The sequence below is a fragment of the Rhincodon typus genome, chromosome 25, assembly GCF_021869965.1.
Source record: "Rhincodon typus isolate 14 chromosome 25, sRhiTyp1.1, whole genome shotgun sequence".
NCBI classification, from domain to species: domain Eukaryota; kingdom Metazoa; phylum Chordata; class Chondrichthyes; order Orectolobiformes; family Rhincodontidae; genus Rhincodon; species Rhincodon typus.
In genome coordinates, this window is record NC_063356.1 from 2,289,920 (window position 1) to 2,300,869 (window position 10,950).

Below are 10,950 nucleotides of genomic sequence, written 5' to 3' on the forward strand. Positions count from 1 at the left end.
TAAATGCCGCACCATCCTGTGTATAGCTGGGATTGTAAATGCTGCACCGTCCTGTGTATAGCTGAGATTGTAAATGCTGCACCGTCCTGTTTTTTAGCTGGGATTGTAAATGCCGCACCATCCTATGTATAGCTGGCATTGTAAACGCTGCACTGTCCTGTGTATATCTGGGATTGTAAATGCTGCACCATCCTGTTTTTAGCTGGGATTGTAAATGCTGCACGATGCTGTCTATAGCTGGGATTGTAAACACTGCACTGTCCTGTGTATATCTGGGATTGTAAACGCTGTACCATCTTGTACATAACTGGTCTTTGTAAATACTGACAAAAAATGCTGGAGAAACTGAGCAGGTCTGGCAGCATCAGTGGAGAGAAAGCAGAGTTATCATTTTGGGACCAATGACCCTTCTTCAGAACAGGACCCAAAATATTAACTCTGCTTTTTCTTCAAAGATGCTGCTAGACTTGCTGAGTTTCTCCAACAACATTTGTTTTTGTTTTTGACTTCCAGCGTCCTGAGTTCTTTTTTTGTAAACGCACTGCCCAGTCCTGTGTATATCTGGGATGCGTAGCATGGTGAATAACTGGCTGTGTAAACACTGCCAGGACATGAGTATATACTGCACTGTCATGTGTATAACTGGAATACATGAATGCAGAATACCAACATGATCCATAAGTTGATTCCAAGTGTTGGGAATGACAACATAATCATTTGACAATAAAAATCTGATGACCTTGCCTTACGCCGGTTATTCCACTCACTGGCTTTAATCTGACCATTTATAATTCACAGGAGCTTGTGATCTGTTGGAATAGTCACTGATTGACCTACCTGATTTCTAGTGATCACACTGGATCTCCTTCCTAGTTCGAGGGTGGTGAACAGCTTTCTTCCCATTCCTTATTCCCCCGGAAGTCAGGCCTTTCTAAAGGATTAAGGTTTAAAGTACTGCAGTCTTGATGGTGAAAATATCCTTAGGAAGGATGGGTGGGGAAAATTAAATTAGAATGACATGATATTGTTGCTTCAAGAGTGACGTCCCTTTAAGGAGCACTTCATGCAGGTGAGCCAGGTACTTGATGGCATCACATGACCAGAAGCATCACTGATTCTGCGTGGTAGTGCTCTCAGTTAAGGCTGTATCTGGAGGTATTTTTTTAATAGAATTCCTACAGTGTGGAAACAGGCCCTTCGGCCCAACAAGAACACACCGATCCTCAGAGCATCCCACCCAGACCCATCCCCTATAAACCCATCTAATCTGCACATCCCTGAATATTACGGACAATTTAGCATGGCCAATCCACCTAACCTGCACATCTTTGGACTGTGGAAGGAAACTGGAGCACCCGGAGGAAACCCACGCAGACACGGGGAGAATGTGCAAACTCCACACAGACAGTTACCCGAGGGTGGAATTGAACCCAGGTACTTGGCACTGTGAGGCAGCAGTGCTAACCACTGAGCCACCGTGTTGTCCCATGTGTATTAGTTCAGCAATGAATAAATCACCAGAGATTATATAGAAATAGAATCCATGGATCAAAGTGTGTTACATATAGCCAGCCCAAGTATATGGTGGCAGATGTGGAACACTTACCACAGATGTATGACGATACAAACTAATTTATAAAGTGTTCTTCATATCTTTAGCACATTCCAACAAGTTTTATTCTTGGTGTTATGAAGAAGGTTCACTTTCTCTGCACAGATGCTGCCAGACCTGTTGAATTTTTCCAGTAGTTTCTGTTTTTGTTTTATTCTCAGTGTAGTCACTGTTACCACGTTATTTTGTACAAGTTCCCATTTAAATTAAACACATGGCCAGTTAATCTCAGCAGGTCTGGCAGCATCTGTGGAGAGAAATCAGAGTTAACTTTTCAGATCCGGTGACCCTTCCTAAGAAGCTACTGCCAGACCTGCTATTTCCAGCAATTTCTATTTTTGTTTCTGATTTCCAGCACCTGCAGTTCTTTCGGTTTTTATTTAGCCAGTTAATCTGTTGGATGTGTAGTTGGTTGGTGCCCAAGCTATTAAAGGAGGTAAATCAAATAAATCCTAAATGTTGCTTTAAAATAAAGTTGGATCATAGAATGTGAAATGAACAATTGAAATGAAAAGTCAAGTTGGATCAGAGCTGCTCACACACAGAAATATCTGGCTTGTGTTTGAGATCAGGCATTACAGAATTGGTGAGTGCTTGCCTGAGTCAGGTCAAATGTACAGGCTGCTCTGTAACAGGCCTTTGGTTTGAGGAAGGGTCACTCGACCTGAAATGTTAACTCTGATTTCTCTCCCAGATGCTGCCAGGCCTGCTGAGCTTCGCCAGTAATTTCTAGTTTTGTTTCTGATTTACAGCATCTGCAGTTTTTTTCAGTTTTTAACTTGGTATTTATGTTTGATTTTATGTCTGTCTGACTGCCTCAGTGAATCCCTCAGCTTCAGGTTTGGTCCTTCCTAATAGTTTGGCTAATTTTGTTTTGTAGGATATTGAGGCCACAATGAATTCAGCCCTTAATGAGCTCCGGGAACTGGAGCGTCAGAGCACAGTGAAACATGCCCCTGACGTGGTCCTAGACACCCTGGAACCCATGAAGACGTCTCCATCAGTGGCTCCTACATCTGAACCTTCCAGCCCCCTGCATTCCCGCATCCTGAAGGACTCGGAGTCTTCTCTGCAGAGGAGTGCCAGTTCCTCCGGGGATATGCCATGCACCTTCAGGCCAGTGAAGTCTGTGAAAATAGCAGCCCAGGTGAAGCCTCCCGCACTGAGGCCCAAACCTGTCGTCTTTCCAAAAACCAACCCAAGCACCCCCAGCCTCGGCTCACCGACCACACAGCAACCGACAGACAAGTCCTGCACTGTGTGAGAGCCTCCGCATAGACACATGGATGATTGAAAGAGTTGCTGTTTGTTTGTTTGTGAACAGGGAAAAGGGGGACCAAACTGGCATCTTCAATCAACGTTGAGCTGGAGAAGCTGGCTTTGTGATTGGAGTTTGGCAGCGTTCTCCATCCAGAATGCCAATCCGTTCTGACTTGTCGTGAACTCTAGATCTTCCTTCCATTTCACACGATGCATTAAACCAGCAAAGGCCAACTTTTGCTTCAACATAATATTTCTGTCTTCACAGTGAAACTAGGAACAAACCTAACACAGACATCATTCAGTCCTTCAAACCAAATAAATCTTTGAGTTGGTGTGTGCTCCATCGGTCTCTCCAATGTTCTGAAATCCATAACTTCCCAGACTTTTGCCCATGTACCTACAGGATTCAACACTCATCCTGTGCCATCGTGTTTGGTTATTGAAGGAAAAGCAAAACAGCAACAAAATCGTTTGTTGCCATGAAGAGCAACAGTTTTATTGTTTTGGTTAAATCTTCATGACTGCTACGGTGACACGGGTATTTTGGGGCCATTGGTTTGGCTCAAAAACTCACCACCAAAAAGTCACATCCCTCGACATGGAATGTGTGAAACCACCAGTTCTTAAAAGAAGAGAAATTGGAATCCAGGACTAGCTGTGTCCTCCTTAGCGTTTAATGTTATTTTTTTGAAGGCTGAGTACATTTATAGAATGAAACAAATAACAAGGCTCACCCTTTCATGTGTATTGGGAGCCAAGCCTTGTTAGCAGTTTCAGAGTTTAGCACAACGAAGTTCCAATTGCTGCAATTAATTTTTAAGTTTTTTTTAATGGACTTTTATTGTGAACAGTTCATTGTAAATGGTGAATTATATTTTGAAAGATTCATGGTATTGAAAACTGGAAATGTTTTGTAGGTTAGCTGAAAAAAACTATTTTTAAGGGAGATGTTCTTGAACACCCTCGGATGCTGTACTGTAAAAGGACCACAGCACAATCAACAAACTGGCTTTTTATTCCCAAAATCTTTCATTCATTTATTTGTGATCTTAGAAATGTTTAAATTAATTTTGATTCTTAGTAATTCCTTTTATTTTGTCGATGAAATGTTCCAGCCTGTTGCCAATATTTTTGTGCTCAGTGTTTGACTAAAGTCTGAGAGAGTGAATGATGATATCTTTTAAGTCTGAGTGTGGAGAATTGTTAAAACTGTCAGAATGACAGGGAGATTCATGGCATGGCCCAGTGTTAGCCTCTTTCCCTCTGTGCTGAGGTGTCTGATCTCAGGAATTGCGATTGAGCTGACTGCTTCTGGGTTAGGAGAGAGAAGCAAGCCTTAAGCCGCTCTTATTCCTCAGTAAATGAGTACTCTCTCCCAGCCAACTGTCCCAGTGGAAATGCAGCGATATTCTCCTGAGTAAGTGCAGGACTGGGACTGTCCCATGGTAGGAAGGCATTGGAACATGCTCTATCCAGGTGCCTGTTCCATGAAAGGAGCAGGGAACATGTGGGACTCCATCCCCTGACAACTGTCGGAGATTTCCCTGCAGCTGCTGCCCAAAGTGAGAAACCCGAGGAAGCAGGCAGCTCCTTCCAGAAACTGGGACCTCGCTCCGTCCACAGATAGGAATAAGAAGCACTTACCGAACCTCCTGGAACCTAACCCCTGCCCTGCCCACCTGCCCCACAATGCACAATGTTCGTTGTGGAGAACAGTGAGAAACTTCCGGGAATATTCCAAGGTGTTTAACAAATGTCTGAAAGGAACTTAATCAATCATTGGCTCCCCCCCACAACTCAACCCACTCAATGAAATGTTACAATAAATAAAACAATCCTTTTACTTACCCAGTGGGAGAATTCGTTGTAGCTGCTTGGTTTCAGAATCTGGCCTCACCAGTGCCCAATAACTGAGCTGCAAAAATGACAGCTTTCATTGAAAGAAACTGAATACTGAGACAGCTGAAAATATCCTCCGTATGTGTGGGGACAACGATGGATCATCACAAACTCCCCCTTACCCTCAAATGGCCCATCACATCCCCTCTAACCCTCTTCTCACCTTCTATAGATACCCCATTCTCTGGTCTGCTAAAAATACCCCCAACTGCCTTGACCAGCTCCAGCTACCCTCTCCTCTGAACTGCCTCTGATACCTGCACTGCTCTAAACCAGCCCCCCAACTCCCTCTGCAGTGAGAGTATTTATAGCCCTATTCTAAATCTTGTGGGCTGCTGATTCCCACTTGATCCTGGGGTAGAGGCTGAAGGGCAGGACTGGGATTAGAGGGGGTGACACTGAGGGTAATTATTGGTGCGGGGTGGGGTAGTCAGCAGGTGGAGTCAGGCGCTCACAGACAATTCACGGCTCACAGGGGAACTGATCAAATCCATTGTTATTGACAAAAACCAAAACAAAACTGTAGATGCTGTGAATTAGGACCAAAAACAGAAATCGCTGGAAAACCTCATCAGGTCTGGCAGCATCTGTGAAGAGAAACCAGAGTTAACGTTTCAGTTCTGAGGAAGGGTCACTGGACCGAGAATGTTAACGCTGATTTTTCTCCATAGATGCTGCCAGACTTGCTGAGCTTTTCCAGCAATTTCTGTTTTTGTTCCATTGTTATCGATCTTTGGCCACAAGGGTCATAGCTCAGAGAGGCTCGAACAGCCTGGAATGGAATTGGTTTTGGAGTGTTGGTGCTGAGGGATGGCTCACACCTTCACAAACCGGGGAGTTAAAAGATTCAATATTGCAAAGTGACGTGAGAAAACTCTCATTTCAAATCCCTGTCCTTTGGATGACCCACTCCTGGTCTGACAATGAGGGTGAGGCGGGTAGAGTGAGTGTGAGGACAATAGACATTTCTCCTGTTAGACATTAACACCAGCCACCCTCTCCCAGCTCCTCCATCCGTCCCTCAGGCCAACTTAGTATCAACTGTGGGCTTGGTCATTAGCTACCTAGATCAACAGTGGGGGGGTGTGACCCTCAATCCTGGCAGGGTAAGCCCCTGTTAGATACAGTATGCCCCGTTCCCAATTGGTACAGACGTATCCATCGACAGGTTCTGATCCCTTCAAACTCGGAAACCTCCCAGATTTGATCCCTGATTAGGTTGGCCCTATGGATCAAAGCACCATGCAGTTAAGCTTCATTTCCTATACAAATCAGGCTGAACCCAGCACTGATCACTCTACACTGACTCCTAGTGGACAGTGTGGAGGTGAAATGTGATGCTTCCTACAGTGGAACAGCGTGTAGCCACGCACACGAGACACAGCCTTGGGCTAGATCCCAGATTGGTCATTGTCACAAAGCCAGTAGCTTCAGGGAGAAGTGGGAGCAGTGTCTGGTCAAGTTTCTCGTGACTCCCTATCATTCAGTATCAGGAATCTGGCTCACTAATGGCTGGGGGAGTTCCTACCCAATGATGTTGATGTGTTCAGACCACTGCATAACTAAGGCTGTAATAATTAATTGTATGGAGTATTTGTGTATATGTAACTACACAGTGACTGTAAGGTACAGCATTTTCTGGTACAGTATTGTGCAGAATATTAGATATTAGTGTCAAAACAATAAATCTCATTTAGTCTCCAAACGTACTTTGCATCACAGTGAATTATTCTCGGCCTGGGAGCTTGCTAAGCACATGGTTCCTGTATTATAACAGTGACTACATTTCAAAGAAGCTCACTAACTGTCAAATCCTTCAGATCATCCTGAAGATATGAAAAAGGCTTCAGAAACACAAGCTCCTCACCTTGCTCATCCAGTTCAAACTGCCTCAGTGACTGATTTGTTCCCCTCCTGTGCACACGACCTGACTGCACCTTCTGTTAAAATGGGAGAAAGGCACATTTAGGTTTTGTTTTAATTCAATTGTGGGATGCGAGCGTCGCTGGCTGGGCCAGCATATATTGCCCATCCCTGGTTGCCCTTGGGAAGGTGATGGTGAACTGTATTCTTGAACTGCTGCAGGTCTGTTTTGATTTTGATTTGATTTACTGTGTCACATGTACCTAAGTACAGTGGAAAGCTTTGTTTTGTGAGCAGTGCAGGCAGATCATAGGGTGCTTAGACAGAGCAAGACACACAAGGTTACAACTGCACAGGAGATGCACAAAGCAAGATTAACATTATTTGAAATTAGAGAGGTCCGTTCGACAGTCTGATAATGACAGGGAAGAAGCAGTTCTTGAACCTGTTGGTGCGTGTGTTCAAGTTTCTGCATCTTCTGCCTGATGGAAGAAGTTGTCAGGGAGCATTACCAGAGTGGGAGGGATCTTTGATGATGTTGGCCGCCTTTCCATGGCATCGAGCAGTGTCCACATGCTGTGGGTTGACCCACAATGCTCTTAGGGAGGGAATTCCAGGATTTTGACTCAGCGACGCTGAGGAATGGCAATATCTTTCCCAGTCAGGCTAATGAGTGGCTTTGAGGGAAACTTATTGGGAGATGAAGGCTCAGTTGGAAGTCTGTGATCAACAAAACTTTATTTAATGTTCAAAGGTGAAGAGGTGTGGGAGAATCCAATGCTAATTCATTCAATTTGAACTCCAGCCTTGGGGACTTTTCATTTGAATTTCCTTTTGGGAGACTGTTCCTCTGTCCCCAGTGCAACATAGATTGAGTGTCATGTTGCCTGAAGGTTTCTCTTAAACCTCAGTGGATTGGCAGCATCATTGGTTCTGTTGGATTTTTGAGATATACAAGGTACTGGCAAGGCCAGCATTGATAACCAAACCCTTGTCACTGTGTGGAGCTGGGGTCCCTTTCCCAGTGTCCATTGTCCCATCCTCCCTCTAATACCTCACCATCTGTGAGTGAAGGTAGAATTTACTACCATGAGGGCCACTCCCGGTGAGATGAGTGAGTTTGGTGAAGTGTGTGGAGATTGAACCTTGTTTTGAGATCAGCATCACATTGAAACTATCATTTGCAAGTGTCTCACTGTGCTGATGGCTGGTCAAGGAGGTGGCTGACAAACTAGGAGTGGCTTTACTGGCACGTTCTATGGGGCCTGAGTGAGCAGGTGTTTCACTGATTTTGCCCCTGTGTGTGGGTCTGAAATTCATCACACCCAGCCTCTCTTTGGGAAATCTCTTGTCATAATAATGCTCTTTGTCGCTCGGTTTGTCTGATGTTTGAGAAGGGAATATAAAGACTGCTTTTAATCAGTTTCAGAAAGAAGCTGTCATCAGAACTGTGAGAAAGACAGGAACTCAGAGGTTTCAGCTTTTGATAACCTGCTAGAGACAACCAGATGTCAGGGACTGAAAGAGGACAGGTTGATCAGAAAACCATTTGATCAAAGATCATAGTTTAGAAACTGATTGTTGAAAATACGCCAGATGATCACACATCTTCCAAGAGTACTTTTGCTTTCCAAATAACGGTTCCCCTGTTTTGATTTTACGTCAGTGACTGACCACTGGACTCTGTCTGATAAAATAAGTGAATGGACCTCATCCTACAGGCATAAAAGGCAAGGTTCTGAACATTTGATGAGCAAACAATAAGTGTTCTGATCCCCGTTGATGTTACCACCGGAAATGTTAGATCCCAGAATGAAATCTGATCTGATCAGTTTTGTTTTAGTTACACTGGTCATTCTCTGGAACAGTCACATGAGGCTGCTGAATTTCTTTAACATTGACTAGAAGCTTATCACATAAAAGACAAAAACAGACAAAAGTTATCTAGATTTAGAATGCAGTCAGAATAATCTCAAAACATCCAGCAAAACAAAGTTTATATCTATTCCCCAACATTATCATATACAGCAATTCAAAAGCAAAGGAATTACCCTTCTATATCAATTTTTAAATTTTGATGTAACTGATTCTCCGTAGTTCGTTCCTGTGAGCTGCAAAGTCTTGCATAGATAAACTGAAAACAGAGCTTATACTTTCTAAGATGTGTAATAACCTACCCATTTCCAATCAAACACTCCTGGTCTGGAAGTTACACAAATTATATTTCTTCATCAAGGTAACTGTGCCTTCTCTAAACAAATCTGTACTCCATTTTTAGGAGAAAACCCATTATTTGCTCTGACTCCAGGCAGGTGCACTTCAAACTGCCCAAAAACTTTTAATCTCTGTTTTTTCTAAATTAAATTTAAATCTAGAATATCCTAAACCAAAAAATAATTTCGATCTTGTTACTGTTGATTTTGCATCGTGTATGCCCTATGGAGTGTAACCTGTTTGCCTCACTCTGTCCAAGTTTTTTTCACCCTATGATCTATCTGTACTGTTTGCAAACAAAGCTTTTCACTATATCTAGGTACATGTGACAAATCAATCAATTGATCAACAATGTTTATACTTCCTGTTGAAAACCAGAGTCACAGGCTAATGTTCCAGGCAATGGGTTCAAAACTATAAAATAAAAAGCCAGCCTAATAGTGATGATGTCGATTGCTGTAAAAACCCATCTGGTTCACTTCTGTCCTTTAGAGAAGGAAATCTGTCATTCTTCCCCAGCCTGGCCTACATGTGACTCCAGGCCCACAGCAACGTATCTGACTCTGGGCTATTACAACAAAAACAATCTCCCATTTACATCTGCTCCTATGATGCTGCTTGGCCTGCTGTGTTCATCCAGCCCTGCACCTTGTTGTCTCGGATTCTCCAGCATCTGCAGTTCCTACTATCTCTCCCATTTACATCTCCTGCGGTCACTGTTCTCTAGCCATATACAACATTAAGCTACTGTTTCGGAAGGACAGTCCCATACAGTTATGTTATTAAACCCTTCAGAAAAGTAACTAAACATAGGCCCAAATTTAAAATTCAATTTCTAAAACAGTTACATACATCTCAGACACCTTTGATCACAAAACGTGAGGAAAATAATTAGTGGAAAGGGGTATTTTTAGATACAAACATGAAGATATTAGAGAGAAAATGATTTTGGGAAAAGATCTGGGGGAGGGGAGAGAGTGGGGGTGCAGATGTCTGATAGGGACATATAGAGTTAGAGTTAGGGGACAGAGGTTAGGATTAGGGTTGAGGTTAGGGTTAGGGTTAGTTTTAAGGTTAGGGTTAGTGTTAGGAGACAGAGTTTGGACGGGTCTGTCTCTGAGGGTTAGGATTTAGGGTTAGGGTTGGGGTTGGGTTTTGGGTTAGGGTTAAGGTTAGGTTTAGGGTTAGGGTTGGGGTTCAGGTTAGGTTTAGGGTTAGGGTTGGGGTTCGGTTTAGGGTTAGGGTTAGGGTTAGGGTTGGTGTTCGGGTTAGGGTTGAGGTTGGGGTTAGGGTTAGGGTTGGGGTTGGGGTTGGGGACAGGGGTTGGACATGGCTGTCTCTGAGGAAGCTGCATCACAGGATGTGGGGAGTGGTGGAGTGACAATTTCTGTCAGAGTCGGTAAGGGTCATGCTGCTGAGCAGGGTGCACTGTGCAGTTACTGTGAGCTGGCCAGGCGGTGGTGGGGAGGCCACAGTGTTCCACATCTATCAGGCTGGGGGTGGTTACAATGTCCTCATGGGGGTGGAGGGGGCTACAGTTCAGTGCAATCAGGATGGGGGAGGGAGGGAGAACAGTGGACAAACTGTTGGGGTGGGGGCTACAGTTACCATATAGAGTGCACTCTGGGGTTGGTGGTGGACTACAGTTGGTGACATACACCCCCATCCCCGACACATTTGCAGCATTTTGGTTTCCCTCCAGTTCTATTGCTGATGGTAAAGAGAATGGTTCCACCCGATGGCCAATTTATGAATTGCACCCACATTTTATTTATCCATCGCCGGGAGACGAGGGCTCCAGATGCTGCAGTTTACATCAGTGGGATTTCTTCACCTGGATTTGTTTTCTAATCAATCTGTCCAGGGATATTATCACACATTACTGCAGCAGGCGGGGCTTGATTCTGGGACTTCTGGATCAGAGGAAGGAACACTACCACTGCAAGTTGGCGCTTCATGCAAAGCAACAATTTTCCTGGGATAGTAGGAACTGCAGATGCTGGAGAATCCGAGACAACAAGGTGCAGGGCTGGATGAACACAGCAGGCCAAGCAGGGACTTTTTTTTTTAATCATTCTTCAGCTGACATTCCTGCTCAT

At 44.1% G+C, this 10,950-nt stretch overlaps 1 protein-coding gene across 1 annotated transcript in view; it reads left to right on the forward strand.

Moving 5' to 3' along the window:
• srgap2 (SLIT-ROBO Rho GTPase activating protein 2) overlaps nt 1-6,473 on the forward strand; it is a 98,616-nt gene extending 92,143 nt beyond the window's left edge. Inside the window, exon 21 of the mRNA XM_048612088.1 lies at nt 2,493-6,473. Coding sequence (XP_048468045.1) covers nt 2,493-2,876 — 384 coding nt within the window. The 3' untranslated portion in view covers nt 2,877-6,473. The remainder of the gene's footprint in view (nt 1-2,492) is intronic.
• The last annotated feature ends 4,477 nt before the right edge of the window (nt 6,474-10,950 follow it).